The sequence below is a fragment of the Elephas maximus genome, chromosome 13 (genome assembly GCF_024166365.1).
Source record: "Elephas maximus indicus isolate mEleMax1 chromosome 13, mEleMax1 primary haplotype, whole genome shotgun sequence".
Taxonomy (NCBI): domain Eukaryota; kingdom Metazoa; phylum Chordata; class Mammalia; order Proboscidea; family Elephantidae; genus Elephas; species Elephas maximus.
Window position 1 is genome coordinate 14,034,494 of NC_064831.1, and position 22,306 is coordinate 14,056,799.

Sequence of the window (22,306 nt, forward strand, 5' to 3'; positions counted from 1 at the left end):
CACAATTACTTTAATCAGTGACAAAGAGAGTAACAAATAATGAAACATCAACAGCAGTGAAAGGTTTTTCATGTCAGAACACACTCCATTTAAGATCAGAGAGCATTTTTCCAACATTTCAAGAGAAAAGAGCCACAGCAGTTAGAAAAGGAAAAAAAAAATTTACTTGCAAAGGTTCAAGGGGTCAGACTTCAGGCTGACTTAGCAAATGAAAAATGTAACAAATACTTTCAAGAAAATACAAATTTATCATGGTTACTATGTTTGCATTATTTTGTTCATGATGGAAAATGGAAATTTTATCACCTGATTATCATATCCAGGAAGGTCTGACGTAACTTTCAGCATCAGCATTAGAAAAGTAGGAATAAAGTGTCTTTGCTAATGAGTCTAGGCATATAGGAAATGCTCAATGTTTCATTTATTTTGGGGACTAGAAATTGACAGGGTGACCCCATTATTGCTGGTTAATCTTAGGGCACAAAGTCTTAGTCATGATGGAAACAGGGTAAAATTTTTTTTTTTTTTTTTTTTTGCTTACACAGCATAAAGCAAATGTCACTACTACAAAACAGGGACAGGGTATTTCTTATAAATGTATACATTAAGTATTTAAAAACCTCCTCATGGAATCTCATTTACTGTGGTTTCCACCCATTTCTACTAGCTCTTCCTGGTCCACTAGACTAAGCCATGCTCTTTTACTTCATACCACCTTTCAAATTAATGAAGGTAGCTCTTGTGCCCCTGCACTATTCTGATGGTGGCAGGGTGTTCTAAATACTCAGAGTTACCTGAACTCTTATGACATATTAAAAAAAAAAAAAAAAACCTTGTAAAAGAAAGCTAGTGTCTAGTGTGATGAAAATGAAGAGAAAATATGTGTAATAAGATCATAGTCCACCTGTACAAAATACAAGCTTTATAAAACAAATTACTATAATCTGAAATCTTTTTTGAGTTCATACTCAGGAATTATTTTCCTCTCTCTGGCAAGGTTGGGCAGCTACTTTCTCTATTGTCTTTTCTTTTAGGGGATTGGGGTGGGGAAAAGGAGCTGCATATAAGCCCATATGTGTACCCATTGCTTCATTTTCCTAAAGAATTCTTAAATTCTGATTCTTTCACCATTATGTTTGCTATCCTTCCAAATTAAGTAGCTTGTACAATCTACCCCCCCCCGCCTTTTTATCAATAAGGAGGTTGAATAGGACAAGTTTGGAGAATAAGCTCTTCATTGTAATAAAATTGAACATAAAACTAGCTCACATTTCTCCATCTTGACACTGTCAAATGAACAATGGTTAGAGTAGTCAAACTTAACCTATTAGTTTGTATATAATTCTCAACCCTAGTTACCCATGTAAAAATCAGCTTAACTGAAAACCTATTATCTCTTTACCTAACTCTACTCAAAATAAGTTTCACAGGATCAAATGAGTTTATGTAAGTGAAAGTACTTTGCAAAGTATAAAGTGTTATACAAATATACTGTGATACAACTTACTGTCTTATTAACAATTGTGACTATGTGCTTATACTTCTAAGTTCTTGATTAATGCAAGTTGCATAAATATAAACACCCAACATCATATAAAAATCACATTACTCTTATGGAGACTACACGCTAAGGGCAGATTTTCCTACATATTCTAAAATACATTCCACATCCTTAGCTACACTCAGTATGAAAGCATCATGGCTGTAGCTCCAACTGATGAGAGGACGATATCGTGCCTGAGAAGTGTCATTTTAAAATCTGTCACTTTACAAGATTTCCAGAGTATGTCCCAGCCCAGGTGTGATAAATGGTTTAATTTGGAACACAGATGAGATTATTCTTACATGGTATTTTGTCTTACAACTTACTTATTTGGATTTAAATTTCATTCTTTTTAAAACAAACTTTCAAAGCCATTTTTTTAAAAAATTATACTCATCAGTCATTCATTTAAAAACATGAAAAATTAGAAATACAGGATTTTTTTATGGTTTTTAGTTTTAACCATTTGGGAGTCACAGTATTTAAAGTGCCGAGTTACAATTAGGCAAATACATTGTGTGTGTGTGTGTGTGTGTGTGTGTGTGTGTGTGTGTGTGTGCGCGTGTGTGTGTATGTTATGCTATAAAACCTAGAGGTTAAAACTATGGGCTCCAGAGTGCCTGCAATATATCCCAGCTCTCCCACTGGGCAACTTCCTTCAAGTCAGTCTCAATCTATTGTTTTAAAATAGGCCTTACCTCATACAGTCAGGGTTCAATGAATACATACATACTTTAGACCAGTATTTGGCATATAGTAAGTGCTCAAAACAATGGAATGTTATTTCCAAATATTGTGCTCTTTTGGAGTTGAGATCTCACTTCTGCAACAGTTTAGACTCTAAACATTCTATGTATTTCTAGACTAAACTTAAAGCTTTATTTCGGTTCAAGGATAAATGTCAACTTGTCAAAAGTTTAATGCCAGTGTCTGATAATCACAGCAGGTACTTTGTGCACTAAGGGTAGGTGAGAGAATGTCTTCACATACAATTATAAAAATACATTTAGGTTATCTGGATGTACTTAAGCCAACTCAGTTTATAATTCTTATTAGTTGTTAACAATAACATAATTTACCAGGCAAGCATGGTCTTGTGGTGGGGCCAAAGAAGAAACTACCAAATAAATCCACTGGTGATACCTTGGTGATAACATTCTCTCTTTTTGATTTGAAGGTGTCCTTGAATGGCCATTTTGGACAAAGCTGGTTGTGGTAGCCATTGGCTTCACGGGCGGTCTGGTCTTCATGTACGTACAGTGTAAGGTCTACCTTCAGTTGTGGCGCAGGCTGAAGGCCTACAACCGTGTGATCTTTGTGCAAAACTGTCCAGACACTGCCAAAAAACTGGAGAAGAACTTCTCATGTAATGTAAACGCAGACATCAAGGATGCTGTGGTAGTGCCTGTATCACAAACAGGTACCAGCTCACTTCCCCCTGCAGAGGGCGGCCCCCCTGAAGTTCTACCGGTTTGACAGACCCAGTTGGGAGTTCCTTCACTGAAGAATAAGCCCTCAGCCACTACAAATGACAGAAGTGATCCTGAATTACTCTCTCCCTTTATCTTCCCCTCTTTCTCCTACTGACTCAAATGGCCAGGATCTCATGAAGCAAAGCCTAAAGTGTGACATGGAAATGTGAAAAGTTTGCCAGAGAATGATGTCTAAGACAATTCAGCACTATTGGGGAAACAAATGCTTTTAGGCCATGACAAGAGACTTATTGGACACGTGATAGTCTTCACAGCAACAGGGGAAAAGCTGAAGAACAGAGACTTGAACTGCAATGCATATCTCCTCTAGGGCCTTGTAGGGTAACTGTCTCATCTGGAAAGAACATACTTGGTTTAAAGCTTGAAATTGCCTGCGTTGTCCCTAGTCACACCACAAGTAAAACTGGAGGATGCACATTGTGATATTCATACTTTGACAGCTAACAGATTTTTATGGCTATAGTGGAGTCAAATGTTTGGACAGATGCATGTTTTTAAAATAGTTGCAATACACATTTAAAAATATTAATACTTAGTATTATGTTTAAGTCATGAACAAAAGATTTTCAGAGAATTTTCTGGCGTAATTAGTTCTGCTCTGTTAAAACACTCTCAGAAGTTGAAACCAACTATTGGGTCTTATATTTTATCTCTGTATTTGCCCCTCTAAAACAGTACTGTCTAGTAGAAATATGTGAGACACAAATGTGGGCCACAGATACAATTTTAAATTTTCTAGTGACCACCTTAGAAAAAATAACAAGTGAGATTAATTTTGATAATATATTTAACCTTTTACTTCCAAATTATCAACATGTTATCAATATATCAATATAAAAAGTTATTAGTGAGATAGTTTACATCTTGTTTTTTTTTTGAACCAACTCTTCAAAATCCATATGTATTTTATCTTTACAGCAAATCTCAATTTGAACTACCGTATTTTTACACAAATAACGTGAGCCTTCTGTATTTCTTTGCCAACTAAGTTCCCTCCCACCTTGAGGTATTCTCATAAATGCCCTACAATGATTTTTATCACTGCAGCATGTAAAAAAAAAAATTGGCAGTGGTGTTTACAAAAATACCTCATGGGGGAGGGGGAGGTTGGCAACATAGAAGGCATGCGTTATTTGAGTAAAAAATGCAGTAACCACACTGGACAGCACAGCCTAAAATAAGAAACTAAGCCTCTAGTTAATAACTAAATGTTTTAGAATAGCAGCTTACTTCATCCTTTTATTCAAAGTCTCACAAATGTTACAAAAGCACTAAATTAACCAAATTAAGTATCCTGCTTAAGGATTAAACGAAGCTATCATTTCCCTGAAGCAAGTATAAAAGATAAAGCAATCTGTCTGTGTAAAAGTTCTGAAATTAACTTCTTTTTGCTACTATGAAGCACTTATGTTATGGGAAAACAAATTAAATATTTTTGTCATCAAATCAAATGTGTAAGGTTATGAGGTATTTTTTACCCACATGAGGTGTCAACTTGATAAATGAGCAGTTATGACAAAGCATCTAGACCCTATTATAAGCTGACAGTATATCCCTTGCTCAGTTGGGAAGCAAAAATATTCAACAGAGTCTATGATAAGTGATAAACTGAGTTGCTTTGGTTTGACAGTTTAGTTGATTGTGTCCTTTGCATATTCATATAAAACTGAAGTGTGTATGATATTGCAGTGAGCTACATTAATGGTTATAGATACAGTGGCCTGTCAAAAAAGATGTCCTGCATAAAAAGATAGATGGTTCATCTTTGTTAGCTGTCGTATTTATTACTGTGGAAAGGCAACCATGATGGCGCCAAGAACCAAAGCATGGGTAGTGCACCACGCAATCTGGGAGTCACACTGAGGCACTTTGTAATCACTAGTGTGCTTGCTCTTCACAGGTTATCATGGGAAAAAGGACAAAAACAACCTTTTAATGAGGAAAAAGACTGTATTAATATTGGTAGGGCTGACACTGAGTCCAAACAGTCCTAATCCCTACCAAAAAAAAAAAGTTAAACAACATCAATTTTGTGTGTGTGCTGTGTGTGTGTGTGTATCCATGTATATACATGAGAAAAATGTTAAGATCTGCAATCAGGAAATAAAAGGTTTAAAACTCATCTTTCTTAAAACTTCGTAGGGATGTGGAATAAAGGCATAGACAGAACAAAGTAGATGTAACTAAACTGGACCAAAAATTCTGCACAAGTGGTATTTTAAAAAATACATGAAATTTTAGAAACTATACTTTGTTTTAACGTCAAGTTTCTGTTTCAAAGGTTTAAGGTAAATAACATCCATGTTTAACAATCTTTGGGTGGTTTAACCGTGACGCTTCACCCAAGGGATTCACCTGGATTCAATTTTCCTGTTAATTTTCTTAAACTTTTACCTATTCCATTTTTCCCTGATTTAGCAATGCCAACATGTTGTTTACAAACATTCCTGGGGGAAAAAATCTAGTCACCAGCAAACAAAGACATGTTGATTGCTCTTTTGTTTGCACTGGAGAGATAATGGGTTATTTAGCTTAATTACTACCAAAAATACTGTTTAATTCTGCACAAATCTAAGCAAGATATGTCAAAGCGCACAGCCTATGTCACAGTGGGAGATGATTGGCTAAAATAAGGCCTCATTTATGAAAGGCTACATTTAACACTAAGAGAACGTTTTCAGAAAGAAATGCAAGGGCAGCGTTTCTATTTAAAAAAAAAAAAAAAAAAAAACCACGGCTGTTGACTCAATTTCGACTCATATGGACCCTATGGCATTACCATGGTAATGATAAATAATAGTATTTTAAAACTATACTTAAATTCTCAAAATTAACTTTTAAGGGCTTTGACTTCACTGAAATGAGAAAATAATATAGCTCTGTAACACGTTAGAAGTTAGCAATTTATTCTACTATTCTTCTGACCTTTTTTAAACCCTGAACTCCTGAATTTAAATCTTTTAAAAATTTTTCCTGCAATAGCTGCTTACAATTCAAACAATCTGAAAGAACTACATGTATTTAATACCTAATGTTGATTACATTATTTTTACGTTTTAACGCAGCAATGGTACATTGACTTTTCAAACAATGAAAGGATTTGGCTTTGTGCAAAGATTTTGTGGATTGGATATAATACTCAAAAAAACAAACAAGAAAACTTGCTCTCTGGAATGACCTTTTTTTTTTTTTTTTTTTGAGGCATGTTTTACCCGTCACCCAAGGAATAAAATGGGATTGAAACGAAAGGCTGGAACAATAAACTTAAGAGTTGTCAAAAACCTTGGCTTTCTACAATCATGAATCTGTGCTGTTATCAGTATCATACGCCACAGACATTTATGCTGTTGATTTTCTCACTAAAGAACTGTCACTTTTATTGTATAAGACTGTTTATCAAAGATAAATTCTAAAGGAATGAAATTCCAGTATTTTTTTTAAAAAGTGAAGTCCAAAAGGCAATTAAGCTTAAGCATAAAAACAAAATAAAAATCAAAACAATGTAGCAACAAACAACTCGAGAGACATTAACGTCTGAGAAGCTGAGGAAAGGCAGGTATATACTGAAAGAATCTTTCAAAATGCCCAGGATCCAACTCACTCTGAGCTGCGTGTTAGGTGATTATGGTCCCAGAGAGTGTTCTCACATTTTATCTTGCTTTGCAAAAGATCCTTAAGTACATCTAAAACATCTATTCTTTGGCTTGAAAATTAACTCATTAGATCAATGACATCATTAACCCACTGTCATGGAGTCCATTCCAACCCAGTGATAACCAGAGGACGGAGCAGAACTGCCCCACAGGGTTTTTAAGGAACAGCTGGTGGATTCGAACTACTGACATTTTGGTTAGCTGGCTAAACTCTTAACCACTTCGCCACCAAGGCTCCATGACACCATTAAACCAAACCAAAAACCAAACCCATTGCCGTCAAGTGGATTCCAACTCATAGAGACCTGACAGGCATTAGGCTGTCATTGGGGCGGAGGGAGGCTGTTTCATCCGGCAGTTTACCTTTCCCTACCTTGCCAGTTAGTATTTCGGAAAAGAACGGAGCACTTCACACTTGTCATCATTCTTGTTACTATAGGAGTTGTTACATAATCACAGTGCAAGGCTTACACTTTAAGAAAGATGAAAACCTTTCCTCCTTTCCTTAAGTCAGCCCAAAGGTGCTATTTTACATACTAATACAGCAGAAAGGAAGTACTGTTCTTTTGGGCTGCAGTTGTTTCCTCAGCATCTGAAAAAAGCCCATTTTGAAAGTAAGTATTACATTAAAACAAGGAAAACATTATTCTGACTGTGTGCGATTTTTGAGATTGGGCATTTGTACAATTTTGATTTTATCTGATTCTCTTGCATTAACAATTTAACGTTTTGTGAATAATGTGTATGAAGACAAATTAAGAAAAGGAACTGTCTGTGAAAGGAGGACTTTGTATATTAAACACGTGACTCAAGCTTCTGTTGTGGTGTCTATATTTTCAGCCTAAAGTACTGGAATTTCTTCCGATTTGTATTTGCAACATACAAACAGGCTTGAGTTCTTGATGAATCACTTGATTTATGATTTTACGGTGGTCTGCATTCTTAACCAGGGTCTGAACACAGTTATAATTTTAAGTCAAATATGTTGACTAAACCTTGTTACTCTGGGAAAGAACAGGTGCATTAAAAAGAGGAAATCGATGGAAATAACTTATACAGACTTTCAAAACCTGTTTTAAAAAACTCCTTGATTTAAAAAAAATCACACTGGAATCCACAAGTACTTTTTCATGATAAGGTTTGGCTACAGAAACTAAGAATATGAAGACATTTTTGTATTTGGAAATGATCAAAGACTTTGAAATCTATTTCTAGTCCAAGAGGTTTGGTGCTAGGGAGGAAAATGTTCCTCTCTGAAGGCCCAGCTTCGAATCCTGAATGCAGGGTAAGTGAACTCTGTCCCAGGGAACCAACAGGCCTTTCTATTAGACTAATTCTATCAGGTCATTCTTCTGCCCAAACTGGATGTCTGAATTTTTATAACCTTCCCCCACCTCCCAAAGTTACATCAAACAGTCCTAGATCACTACTCACCACTGTCACTGTATGTTTAAGTATTATTAATCTTTACTAAACTGGGTGCTGTGTTAGGGAGTCCCCAGGGCAGAGAGGGTGTGGGAGCAGAGATGTTTTAGATACAGAAGTGACTTTAAAGCTGAGGTCTAAAGGATGAGGGAAAAAAAATCAGTTATCATCAGCCTTGCAAAAAACTCAGGGGAACAGCAATGCAAGAAGAGAAAACGGTAAGCACCGAGGTCCAGAACGGGGAAATGTCAAGCAAGGCTGACAAGATTCAGTCAGTGGAAAAAAAAAAAAAAAACTGTGCCCTTGTTAGACTCAGTTTATTACATACACAGACAGCAAAAGATGAGCAAACATGCTAGGTCCCTATGTCTTGTCCCACAAATTGACACCAAAAGAGGCCAGATGGCACAATGATGCAACACAAGTGACAGGGCACCCTGTTGCTGAGCAGTTAACCCCATGCCGCAGCTGAGCAGTTTTATAATCTGCAGCTGTCCCCTTGGAGGGGGCAAGGTAGAAAGTTTTATACTCATCAGGACCCAGCAGGCCATCAATGAGAAACTGTCTCACAATATCCTCCCTGGAAGACAGAGGCAGACAAGACGTGGCCTCCCATAACCTCATGTTCCAGGAAGGGCACAGGGCGTTCTGCCAAGGCTCAAGTCAGCTGCAGCCAAGCCTTGCCTGAGAGGACTAAGTGGGTACACAGGGGTCACCAGGGTGCTGCATAGAGCTGTTCCACTACAGGAAATAGTGTGGCTCGTTCTAGGAAAGGACAGAAGACCAGTGTTTAGGATGCACAATGACAGGCAAGGGGACGCAAGCTGAGGCTGAAAGGGCAGCCAGCAATCAGATCGCTCCAGACTACTCTGGCTATAGCAGGGATGAATGAACGTGAATTTCATTCCACATGTAATGGGAAGGTCATGTGAGAATTTAAACAAAGAGATGGCCTATTTTAATGCAGGTTTTTTTTTTAAAAAAGTCATGATCAACACTTTGGATAATGGATTAAAGAGGAGCAAGAATGGTGGCAGGAAGACCACTTAGGAAGCTACCAATTATTCTGGAAATGGAACCAGAAATACTAACTAATCAAATTGGGTGGAGGGCATGGAAGAGAGAAAAGGAAGAATCGAGGACAAGGTGCAGGAAGATTGTGGCTTGAGAAATTGAATGGAAAATTTAGGGAGGATCAAGTTTCCTGAAAAGACAATAGGGAGTGAGATTCAGAACTGCAATAGAAGTATTCACCTTCGAAAGTAGAAGATACCACACCCTTTACATCAAAAGAGAAGAATGTGATAGCTTCTATTTTCTCAATGACGTATGCAGGGTCAACACTGAAAGGTGAGGGTTTAGAGGCTAATATTTAAGTAGTATTAGAATAGATTGTCTCAACTGTTTATTTTTTGGAGTTTTTGGGTTTTTTTTTTTTTTTTGGCTTTTAGAAAGCATGAAAAAGTAGTAAAATAATTATCTCAAAGTTGGAAAATAAACTCGATAGGGAAACAGTAATGCTGCTAAGCAGTGTTGAGAATCCCCTTGAGATCTGCAAACATGAACGTGAAAACAGTCGGTCTGGTTATTCTCCAGCAATGTTCAGCTGCGTGGGAACAGACACGAAAGGGATAACTAACTCTATTGGTCTGGGCTTTGAAAAATGCATACTATGCAGTCAGGGGCAAAAGATCTGAAGCTACATGCAAGGAAGCAACTATGAACTTTCAATCTAAGCTGAACAATAATCTGAAAATAGGAAAGAGCTGATGTACAGTGACGAAGCGAGGTCAAAGTGGAGAACTTCAGCAAACAGTCGAGACGGAGGGAAGATAAATGACAAGCAGAATGCTCAAAATCAAGTTTACAGGAAGACTTTCAGATGCTAATAAGGATCTACACATAGCCATCAGTGTACCTTGGATAGGATGGAGAAAGAATGGAGAACTTAAAGACCACAGTATTAGATTTCTTATCTACAAGGCTATCAAAATCACTGAGATGACTGAACTAAGGGAGAACAGGAAAACTAAGCCAAGAGCTAAGGTCTTCAAATGAACGGGGAGGTTTTACAGGAAGGTAAGCAGATAATTTGGTTTTTTTGGTTTAAGCAGATAATGGAGTCCCTGGATGACGCAAACAGTTACACTGCGAACTGGAAGGTCGGGAGTTTGAGTCTACCTAGAGGTGCCTCAGAAGTAAAGCCTGACAATCTAATTTAGAAAAATCAGTCACTGAAAACCCTACAAAGCACAGTTTACTCTGACACAGATGTGGTCACCATGGGTCAGAGCCAGAACAACGGCAACTGGTTTTACTGGCAAGCAGGTACTAAGGAGGGGGAGGCAGTGACAAGCCTCCAAGAACTCAGGAAGGAATTATTTGGAAGTGGCAGCAGAGCCAGGGAGGACCCCCACCTAAGGCCCTGAGGCACACGGAATGTATCCAGAGTAGAAAAAGCTTCTGTCTGAGGTGAAGAGAGTCCTAACAGGCACAGCTGTGTCAGTAAGGCGAAGGGACTGGGATATCAGGAAGAGACCAGAGACGTCAGAGTTAGATGATCTGAGTTTAGAAATGTATCAGCTTATGTCCATGGACGGTCAACGTGTTGGTTTGGACTAGGGATCAGCAAACTATGGCAAGTGGGCCAAATGCGGCTTGTGTATGGCCCATGATCTAAGGATGAATACTCACATTTTTAAAGGGTGGCAACACAAACATACACAGAAAGAACATGCAACAGAAACTGTACATGGCCTGCAATGCCTAGAACACTTACTATCTGGCCCTTTATAAGAAATAGTTTGTGAGCCCCTGGTCTGGACAGCAGTAAATGCCAAGGAGGTGAGCTGCCATGGACTGCACAAGCTATTTTAAAAAGATATGCTACTGACCTAACAGAGGTCTAACAGAGCAAGTTATCTGGGGAAAGAACAGGCTCTACAGTCAGTGATGAAGGATATCATCTACAAACAGCACTCTAAAGGCCAGCTGTCTCTTCGGGGGCATTGGTGCAGCCAGGGGCAGCAAGACACTGATCATTCATCGGCAGGTGTACAGCTGTACCAGGTCTCAGCAGTGTAGCTTGTTACGTTTTTGCTGTGATAGCAGAGGGAAACCAGGAACAAATGTCTGAGGGGAGCGTTTCCACAAGTTACTCATCTAACAGTATGGATTTTAAAGTATCAGAAGAGATTTAAAAAAAATTTATGACTCAGTTTTTACACTCATCATGAGACTAAATATGAAGCAAATATGAATGCACCAAAAATAAGATAGGGAGAAAAAACTTTTCCAGTGATGAAAGACAGCTGAACTTCTCATGCAGTCATAAAACCACGCTTTTACACAGATTTCTGAAGCAAATCAGCACTGGCTACATCACTAAGAATTAATCAGGACATAGAGACCTGAGTCTGCCAGAGAGGCAGCGCCGAGACGGCAGAGCAGTCATACGACTCCAGTGGTTCCACTTACAACAAAGACCTGAAAAAACACGGGATTCGATTATACGTGACCATCTAGGAGCCCTGAACATCAAAGGCAAAGCTGAGGAATCAGACTCAGTGGCAGGGGAAGGGAGAGACAGTTTGGAAACAGTGAGGAGCTGCCAGACCTGACCCAGTGGGAACCGGCACCCTGCAGGCCAGATCCCGTGGCAGTGCGCTGAGGCAAGCAGTGGTATTTGGGATGCATTTTCCACATCAGGAGAGACTGAGCCACAGAGTGTCTGCTCAACCCATCAAAACAAACAAGAAGTGGCCCTCAATCGGCAAAAGATAAGTACATCCACCTAACCTACCGCTCGGATCAAAAAACACCCCGTTTGGGAAGACCATCTCTCCCTGGTTCTTCCCCACTCTGCACTGGGTCCTGGGCTGGATTCAGCAATTGCCCACTGCCGCTTTCCCTAGGCAGGAAGTAGGGCCCATCACAAGCTCTGAGCCATTCTCCTGGCCTGGGAGAGGGAACAAATTAACAAACAGGAAAAAATAATCTGCCAGCTCCCCTAAGCCAGAAACTCAGGGCAGAAACAGCTCCTTTGCCTAGGCACAGGCATAACGTGTCCACATAATTTGAATGCTGTTCACCCCTGCATAGACCTGTGCAGGCCCATTTCAACAGTGCAGGCCCTGATTAGTGAAGTACAACAGGGTATGTCCCTGAAGCCTAACTTCGCTGTGTCAGCTATACGGTGGAGTGGCAGATTTCATGGCATCTGACACCACTCTGCCCATTAAGCAGGGTCTTCACCTACCCACATCACGGACCTGAGGACTGGTGGTTCCACCCATACCACCTAACCACCGAAGACAAGTTCCAAGGATAAGTGATGCCTCCCAGTCTTACAGCCAACAGCACTGGGTGCCCACAGTCCAGGTGCAAAACCCACCCACTTACGCACTCTAGGGAACAGGGATATGCTTTCCTCACAGGCACTCTGGGGTGGCTGTCAGTTCCCTGCCTTGCTCAGCACAGGACCCCCTACTGCAGCCAGTTACTTGTTTCTACTCCAATCACCCCTGCCCGACTAGGACTGTAGGGGTAAGAGCCTCCACCACACATCTGGTGACCAACTATCTGGGCACATGGGAAAAATCTGTACAAGAAAAGTAAACAGACTCCTGGGCTCACACACCTGGTAACACCAGCTGGTCACAGGATGTTAGCACTTCAAAGCCACCAATAATCAAACTAGCTCACATGAGCAGCCAATTTGGGCATATCAAAACAGGAAGCTAGGATACAGTAAGCAAACATAAAATAAATAAATATAATAACTTACTGATGGCTCAGAGACAACAGTCAATAACAAGTCACATAAAGAGGCAGACCATGTTGGCTTAATCAAGCTCCCAAAATAAAAAATCAAGAAATCTTCCACAGGGAGAAAAATTCCTGGAATTACCAGAGGCAGAATATAACAGATTAAAATACAGAACTCTTCAAGAGATCAGGAAGGAGATTAGGCAAAACGCAGAACAGGCCAAAGAACACACAAACAAAGCAATACAAGAATTGAAGAAGGTTATACGAGACCATGATGAGAAATCAAACACGTGTAAGAATCCATAGAAAGACACCAAATAGAAATCCAGAAGATTAACAATAAAATTTCAGAATCAGACAACTCAATAGAAAGTCAGAGGAGCAGACTGAGGTAATGGAAGTCAGAATTAGTGAGACTGAAGATAAAGCACTTGACACCAATATATGTCAGGAAAAATCAGATAAAGGAATTTAAAAAAAAATGAAGACAACTTCAGAATCATGTGGGACTTTATCAAGAGGAATAACCTACAAGTGATTGGAGTATCAGAAAAGAGAGGCTAACAAAAATTACTAGAGAGTTGGTGAAGATTTGTTGGCAGAAAACTTCCTTGATATTGTGAAAGATGAGAAGATATCTACCCAAGATGCTCCTCAAACCACACACAAGGTAAATCCCAAAAGAAAGCCACCAAGATTTATTATAATCAAACTTGCCAAAACCAAAGATAGAGAATTTTAAGAGCTGCAAGGGATAAACGAAAAGTCATCTACAGAGGACAGTCAATAAGATAAACTCTGACTACTTAGCAGAAACCATACAGGCAAGAAGGCAAGGGGATGACATATATAAAGCATTGAAGGAAAAAAGTTGCCAGCCAAGAATCATATCCAGCAAAACTGTCTCTCAAACACAAAGGCAAGATTAAGACATTTCCAGATAAATAGAAGTTTAGGGAATTTTCAAAACCCAAATCAAAATTACAAGAAATACTATAGGGAGTCCTCCAGTTAGAAAATCAATAACATCAGATAATAAGCTAAGGCTAGAACGCAGGACAGAGCAAACAGATACAAACCCAGATAGGGAAGACACAAAAACAAATCGAAGCTAAAACACTGAAAACAGGGAAACGGATGTTGATATGTAAAAGATGACAACCTTAAAACAAAAAAGAGGGACTAAAACATGTAGTCATAGATCTTTCATATGGAGAGGAAGTCAAGACGATTATAAGAAAATAAAAGATTGGTTTAAACTTAGAGGTAAACATTAAGGTAACCACAGAGGAAAATGACACTCCTACACATCAAAATAAAAAACGAGAAAAACATAAAGACTCAGCAAATACAAAATCAACAACAATGAAAAAGAGGAAAATACATAAAGAAAAATGACTTAGCACAGAAAATTAAGTGGAATACAGAAACTGTCAACAACACACAAAACAAGGCATCAAAATGACAGCACTAAAATCATACCTATCAATAATTATGCCAAATCTAACTGGACTAAATGCACCAATAAAGAGACAGAGAGTGGCAGAATGGATTAAAAAACATGATCCGTCTACATGCTGCCTACAAGAGACACACCTTAGACTTTAAGACACAAAGTAAAACTCAAAGGATGGAAAAAAAATATATCAAGCGAACAACAATCAAAAAAGAGCAGGAGTGGCAACATTAATCTCTGACAAAATAAACTTTAAAGTAAAATCCACCACAAAGGATGAGGAAGGACAGTATATAATGATTAGAGGAAATACACCATGAGGACATAACCATAATAAATATTTATGTACCCAACAACAGGGCTCCAAAATACAGAAAACAAACTCTAACAGCATTGAAAAGAGAGAGGGACAGCTACACAATAATAGTAGGAGATGTCAACACACCACTTTAACTGAAGGACAGAACATACAGAATGAAGCTCAATAAAGACATGGAAGATCTAAGTGCCATAATCAACCAACTTGATCTCATAAACAAATAAAGAACACTCCACCCAAAAGCAGCCAAGTATACTTTTTTTCTCCAGTGCACATGGAACACGCTACAAAATAGGCCACGTAATAGGCCATAAAGCAAGCCTTAACAGAATCCAAAGCATCAAAATATTACAAAGCATCTTCTCTGACCATAAAGCCGTAACAGTAGGAATTAATAACAGAAAAAGCAAGGAAAACAAATCAAACACATGGAAACTAAACAATACCTTGCTCAAAAACTAGTGCGTTATAGACGAAATTAAGGACAGGATAAAGATATTCACAGAATCACATGAGAATGAAAACACGTCTTACCAGAATCTTTGGGACACAGCAAAATGTTCAAAGGTCAATTTACAGTAATAAATGCACACATCCAAAGAGAAGAAAGGGCCAAAATCAAAACATTAACCCTACAACTCAAACAAAGAGAGCAGCAAAAGAAGAAAGCAAATAATAAAAATTAGAACAGAATTGAATGCAATAGAAAAACAAATGAAAGAGTTAACAAGACCAAAAGCTGGGTCTTTGAAAAGAACAAGAAAATCGATAAGCCACTGGCCAAACTGACAAAAGACAAACAGGAGAGGAAGCAAAGAACCTGAATAAGAAATGAGATGGGTATCACAACAGACCCAACTGAAATTAAACGAATCATAAGAGAATACAATACTATCAATAACTGTACTTCCAAAAAATTTGAAAACCTAGAGGAAATGGACAAATTTCTAGAAACATACTACCTACCTAAACTAACACAAACAGAGATAGAACAACTAATAAACCTACAATGAAAGAACACTGAAAAGGTAATTTAAAAACTCCCAACCAAAAAAAAGCTGGGGCCCTGAGGGTTTCACTGGAGACTTTAGCAAACTTTCAGAGAAGAGTAAACACCACTACTATTAAAGGTATTTCAGAGCACAGAAAAGGACGGAATACTCCCAGACTCATTCTATGAAGCCACCATAACCCTGATACCAAAACCAAGTAAAGACAGCATGAAAAAAGAAAATTACAGGCCAATAACCCTCATGAACACAGACGTAAAAATCCTCAACAAAATTCTAGCCAGTAGAATTCAACAACATATCAAAAAAATAATTCACCATGACCAAGTGGGATTCATACAAGGTACACAGGGATGGTTCAACAGTAGGAAAACAATGTAACCCATCACATAAATAAAACAAAACACAGAAATCGCATGATCTTTATCAATTGACTCAGAAAAGGTATTTGACAAAGTTCAAGATGCATTCATAATGAAAACTCTTAGCAAAATAGCAACAGAAGGGAAATTTCCCAACACAATAAAGGGCACTTATACAAGGCCAACAGCCAATATCATCCTAAATGGAGAGAGTCTGAAAGCATTCCCCGAGAACGGGAACCAGACAAGGATGCCCTTTATCACCACTCTTATTCAATATTGTGCTAGATGTCCTAGCCAGAGCAATTAGGCTAGAAAAGGAAATAAAGAGCATCCAAATTGGTAAGGAAGAAGTAAACATATCTCTATTTGCAGATGATATGATGTTATCCACAAAAAAACCCCAAAGAATCCACAAGAAAAATACTGGAACTAAAAGAAGATCTCAGCAAAGTACCAGGATATAAGATAAACATACAAAAATCAGATGGATTCCTCTATACCAACAAAGAGATCTTCAAGAGGAAATCACCAAATCAATACCATTTACAATAGTGCCAAGAAAATAAAACACTTAGGAATAAATCTAACCTGGGACGGAAAGAACCTATACAAAGAAAACTACAAGATGGTACTGCAAGAAACCAAAAGAGGCCTACGTAACTTAAAAAACATACGTTGCTCATAGATAGAAGACACGACATTGTGAAAACATCTATTCCACCCAAAGCGACCTACAGATACAATGCAATCCCAATCCAAATTCCAATGGCATTTTTTAACAAGATGGAGAAACGAATCGCCAACTTCATATGGAAAGGGAAGAGGACCCAGATAAGTAAAGCATGACTGAAGAACAGTGGGACGCCTCATACAACCTGCTTTTAGAACCCATTATACTGCCACAGTAGTCAAAGCCACCCAGTACTGGTACAACAACAGATACCCAGACCAATGGCGCAAAACTGAGAATCCAGACATAAATTCATCTACCTATGAGCAGCTGATATTTGACAAAGGCCCAAAGTCAGTTAAATGGGGAAAAGACAGTCTCTTTAACAAACAGTGTTGACATAACTGCATATCCATCTGCAATGAAATGAAAAAAGACCTAAATCTCATGCCATGCACAAAAACTAGCTCAAAATGAATGAAAGACTTAAATATAAAATCTAAAATGATAAAGATCATGGAAGAAAAGATAGGGACAATGCTAGGAGCCCTAATACATGGCATAAACAGTATACAAAACATTACTAACAATGTGAGAATAGCAGAAGAGAAACTATAAAACTGGGAGCTCCTAAAAATCAAACACTTACGCTCATCAAAAGGCTTCATCAAAACAGCAAAAAGACAACCAGCCTACTGAAAAAAATTTTTTTGGCTACCACAAATCCAATCAGCATCTAATGTCTAAAACCTACTGCAAAACCACAACAACAAAAAGACAAATAACCCAATTAAAAAATGGACAGAGTATAAAAACAGGCATTTCACCAAAGAACACATTCAGGTGGCTACCAAATACATGAGGAAATGTTCAGGATCATTAGCCACTAGAAAATGCAAATAAAAACTACAATTAGATACCCTCTCACTCCAACAAGGTTAGCGTTCATCCAAAAAACACAAAATAATAAATGTAAACGATGGAAACAATCTAGGTGCCCATCAAGGGACGGATGGATAAACAAATTATGGTATATTCACACAATGGAATACTGTTGTTGTTGTTAAGTCCCGTTGAATTGGTTCCGACTCATAGTGACCCCATGCACGACAGAACGAAAAACTGCCCGGTCCAGTGCCCTCCTTACAATCGTTGTTCTGCTTGAGCTCATTGTTGCAGCTACTGTGTCAATCCACCTCGTTGAGGGTGTTCCTCTTTTCTACCGACCCTATGCTTTGCCAAGCATGATGTCCTTCTCCAGGGGCTGATCCCTCTTGATAACATGTCCAAAGTATGTAAGATGCAGTCTCACCATCATTGCCTCTAAGGAGCATTCCGGTTGTATTTCTCCCAAGACAGATTTGTTCATTCTTTTGGCAGTCCATGGTATAGTCAATATTCTTCGCCAAAAACACAATTCAAAGGCATCAATTCTTCTTTGGTCTTCCTTATTCACTGTCCAGCTTTCACATGCATATGATGTCAATGAAAATACCACGGCCTGGGTCAGGCCCATCTTAGTCTTTAAGTTGACATCTTTGCTTTTCAACACTTTAAGGTCTTTTGTAGCAGATTTACCCAATGCAATGCGTCGTTTGATTTCTCAACTGCTGCTTCCATGGCTGTTGATTGTGGATCCAAGTAAAATGAAATCCTTGACAACTTCAATCTTTTCTCCATTTATCATGATTTTGCTCATTGGTCCAGTTGTGAGGATTTTTGTTTTATGTTGAGGTGCAATCCATTCTGAAGGCTGTGGTCTTTGATCTTTATCAGTAAATGCTTCAAGCCTTTTTCACTTTCAGCAAGCAAGGTTTCATCTGCATAACTCAGGTTGTTAATGAGTCTTCCTCCAATCCTGATGCCCATTCTTCTTCACATAGTCCAGCTTCTCAGATTATTTGCTCAGCCACAGGCTGAATAGGTATGGTGAAAGGATACAATCCTGATGCACACCTTTCCTGACTTTAAACCAATCGGTATCCCCTTGTTCTGTCCGAACAACTGCCTCTTGATCTATGTAAAGGTTCCTCACGAGCACAATTAAGTGTTCTGGAATTTCCACTCTTCGCAATGTTATCCACAATTTGTTATGATCCACACAGTTGAATGCCTTTGCATAGTGAATAAAACACAGGTAAACATCCCTCTGGTATTCTCTGCTTTCAGAGAGTAACAGTTGAATTAACTGGTCTTCCAGTTGTGTTGCATGTACTGGAATAGTACACAAAGATAAACAACAAGGATGAATTCAAGAAACATCTCATAACATGGATGAATCTGGAACACACTATGCTGAGTGAAATTAGTCACAAGAGGACAAATATTATATGAGACCACTATTATAAGAACTCAAAAAAAAGGTTTAAACACAGAAGAAAACATTCTTTGATGGTTATGAGGGTGGGGAGGGAGGGATAGGGGTATTCACTAACTAGATAGTAGACAAGAATTATTGTAGGTGAAGGCAAGGACAACACACAATACAGGGGAAGTCAGCACAACTGGACTAAACCAAAAGCCAAGAAGTTTTGTAAATACAACCAAACACTTCAAGGGACAGAGTAGCAGGGGCGGGGAACCATGGTTTCAGGGAACATCTAGGTCAACTGGCATTAACAAAGTTTATTAATAAAATGTTACACATCCCACTTTGGTGAGTGGCGTCTGGGGTCTTAAAAGCTAGCGAGCAGCCACCTAAGATACATCAATTGGTCCCAACCCACCTGGAGCTAAGGAGAATGAAGAACACCAAAGACACAAGGCAAAGATTAGCCAGAAAGGGCCACATAAACCAGAGACTCTATCAGCCTGAGAACAGAAGAACTAGACGGTGCCTGGCTACCACCAATGACCACCTTGATAGGGAACACAACAGAGTCCCCAAAAGAGCAGGAAAAAGGTGGCGTGCAGAACTCAAATTCTAGTAAAAAGATTGAGACTGGAGGGACCACGGAAAACACGGTCCCTGGACTCTGTTATCCCAGAACTGAAACCATTCCTGAAGCCAACTCTTCAAATATTAGACTGGACTATAAGACATAAAATGGTACTCATGTAGAGTGTGCTTCTTAGTGAGACTAAACGGCCAGCTCCTGTCCAAAGGCAAAATGAGAAGGCAAAAAGGGACAGGAGCTGGTTGAATGGACATGAGAAATCTTAGGTGGAAAGGCGGAGTGTGCTGTCACATTATAGGGAGAGCAACTAGGGTCACATAACAATGTGTATAAATTTTTGTGCAAGAAACTAACTTAAGCTATAAACTTTTACTTAAAGCACAATAGAAAATAAATAAAAAGAACTGAATTTGTGGAAATAAACTATGTTCAATTTTCCTAAGTAAAAACGTTATAACATTTTAAACAACCTGTTAACAAGACTTAACTGGTATCCAGTTAACATATAACACTAGCATTTTATTTTATTTTATTTCACTGAAAACTTTCAAGTGCAGTTGGATAGTATCCTTTACAAAACAGATTAAAGAATATGTTGCATGTAACAAGGTCTGTGAAGAACATTCTACCACAACTGTGTTCTTCCTGATACATGAAATACTAAGTCAATTTAACCTGTCTCTTGAAGGGGGAAAAAAAGAAATGCACAGTAAAATAATCAGTTCTATAATCTTTAATTATGTTTCTATAAATACACCATCACTTTTCAGAATGAGAAAGCAGAAAATCATATACAATCAGAAAGAGCTAATCTGAAGTCATTTGTAAAAAGATAACAGGTAAAGTATGAGAGGCTGTTTATTTCTTACCATTTAACTCAGACTGAAAAGATAATGAACAAGAATAATGTAGAAGACATCAGCCTATATGAATTCCATTATCCCATTTTCCCCTATTTTATGATGAAAAACAGGGTTTTGTTTAATAGGACAGTCAGTGATGACACTGTCTCTGAAAGACAGTTCAAAGGACACCAACAGGAACCTCTCAGAAAGTTAGCTGCTGTCCACGCTCAACACGCGAGGCCAAGGACCACTGCTGTCGAGTTACCAAACCAAAACCAAACCCAGTGCCGCTGAGTCAATTCCGACTCACAGCAACCCTACAGGACAGAGTAGAACTGCCCCATAGAGTTTCCAAGGAGCGCCTGGCGGATTCAAACTGCCGACCCTTTGGTTAGCAGCCGTAGCACTTAACCACTACTCCACCAGGGTTTCCTGTAGAGTTAGGCAGTCCCAACTAAACATCAGGACAAAAATAAAACATTTTCTGTCCTCATTCGTATCAACTCCCAACCCCAGAAATTCAGGTTAAATGGGTTTTGCAAATTGCTGCTATCCGTTTTAACAATTTAATATAAGCAATAAAGACACTTCCGTTTTTTTTCATCGTAACATTGCTTTAAATAAAAATCCTAAACATTGTTTTAAAACTGCAAATGGGACTCTGTTCATGTAAGGGAATGAGCTAAACAGCAAATTCCTATATCCTGACAATTATTTACTGTAATCAAGGAGTGTAACTTGGAGCTCTCAAGTTATTTATTCTCAACTCAAGACAATTAGGTTACTGGAGTCATTTCCTCATCTGAGTCACTGGATTCATCTTTTAGCTCCAATTCCTCTAAGACTTTGTCTACAGCTGTAACATTTTTCCTCTTGCACTTCTTGGGAATTGCATCATTAGCACAGATTTTTCTCATTTTAATGTTTGGCAATTTCTTCAGATCAAAATCCCACTCCCTAGACAAAAGAAAGTTGGCAGAGGGGAAGGTGTGAAGTCAACATTAAAAACTCTTCAAGTAGAGACAGAAGTTTATAAATTTACAGATTGAAATGCATTAGAAAGAAAAGTATAAAGGCACTAGGAGATACAAGGTCCCAAGAGCTGAGGCTTGTTTTTATTACATGTACTGTAGCTTCTCCTTAATTTACACGAGAAGTACCTACAGGGCAACACAGCAGAGTATTAGGCAGGAGTGCCAAAGAGGCTCTCCTCTGTTCTCTTATTCTGCCTAACCTGAGTATCTCTATCACACTACATGATCTCAACAATCTCAAAAGAAGGACCCACAGCATACCTGCCAATCTCCAAAACGTATGATCACTTTTTTTTTTTCTTTTTACTCAGAGTAGTTAACCCAAAAACCATTGCCATCGAGTCGATTCTGACTCATAGCAACTCTACAGGACAGACTAGAACTGCCCCATAGAGTTTTCAAGCAGTGCCTGATGGGCTCGAACTGCTGACCTTTTGGTTAGCAGCTGTAGCACTTAACCGCTACGTCACCAACTCGTAGTGGTACATCACAGCTAAGTTTCGGCAATCAGATAATTTTATTCTTATAATAAATAATAAAAAACTTCTAGTTTTTCAACAGCAGCACTTTTTGTGACAATCCTTATGTTCCAAATTCTTTAGGAGCAATGTGAAGATTGTTTCAAGAATTTAACTTGAACCAACGATACTATGCTAATCTCTTCTCTCATTTCTGGCTTTCTTCGGTGCAGGCAGAACTTGCATTGTTTTAGAAGTAAGGCTACATTTATATATTTGATTAATATTACAGGCAAAAAGCATAAGATATTAAAAAGAAACTTGAGCTCCATGTATTCAAACTTTACATACATGTTATATGTGAGCTA

General features: G+C 38.5%; 2 protein-coding genes across 3 annotated transcripts in view; one reads left to right on the forward strand and one right to left on the reverse strand.

Moving 5' to 3' along the window:
* MARCHF1 (membrane associated ring-CH-type finger 1) overlaps positions 1-3,136 on the forward strand; it is a 115,591-nt gene extending 112,455 nt beyond the window's left edge. The window contains exon 4 of the mRNA XM_049852688.1: positions 2,721-3,136. Coding sequence (XP_049708645.1) covers positions 2,721-3,019 — 299 coding nt within the window. The 3' untranslated portion in view covers positions 3,020-3,136. The remainder of the gene's footprint in view (positions 1-2,720) is intronic.
* TMA16 (translation machinery associated 16 homolog) overlaps positions 1-22,306 on the reverse strand; it is a 71,388-nt gene that overhangs the window by 21,534 nt on the left and 27,548 nt on the right. Inside the window, exon 7 of one of the 2 annotated variants that reach the window (XM_049852689.1) lies at positions 20,145-21,403. The exons of the other annotated variant lie outside the window; for it this stretch is intronic. Coding sequence (XP_049708646.1) covers positions 21,223-21,403 — 181 coding nt within the window. The 3' untranslated portion in view covers positions 20,145-21,222. Of the gene's footprint in view, positions 1-20,144; positions 21,404-22,306 lie in introns of those variants that run through there. 2 annotated transcript variants of the gene reach the window in all.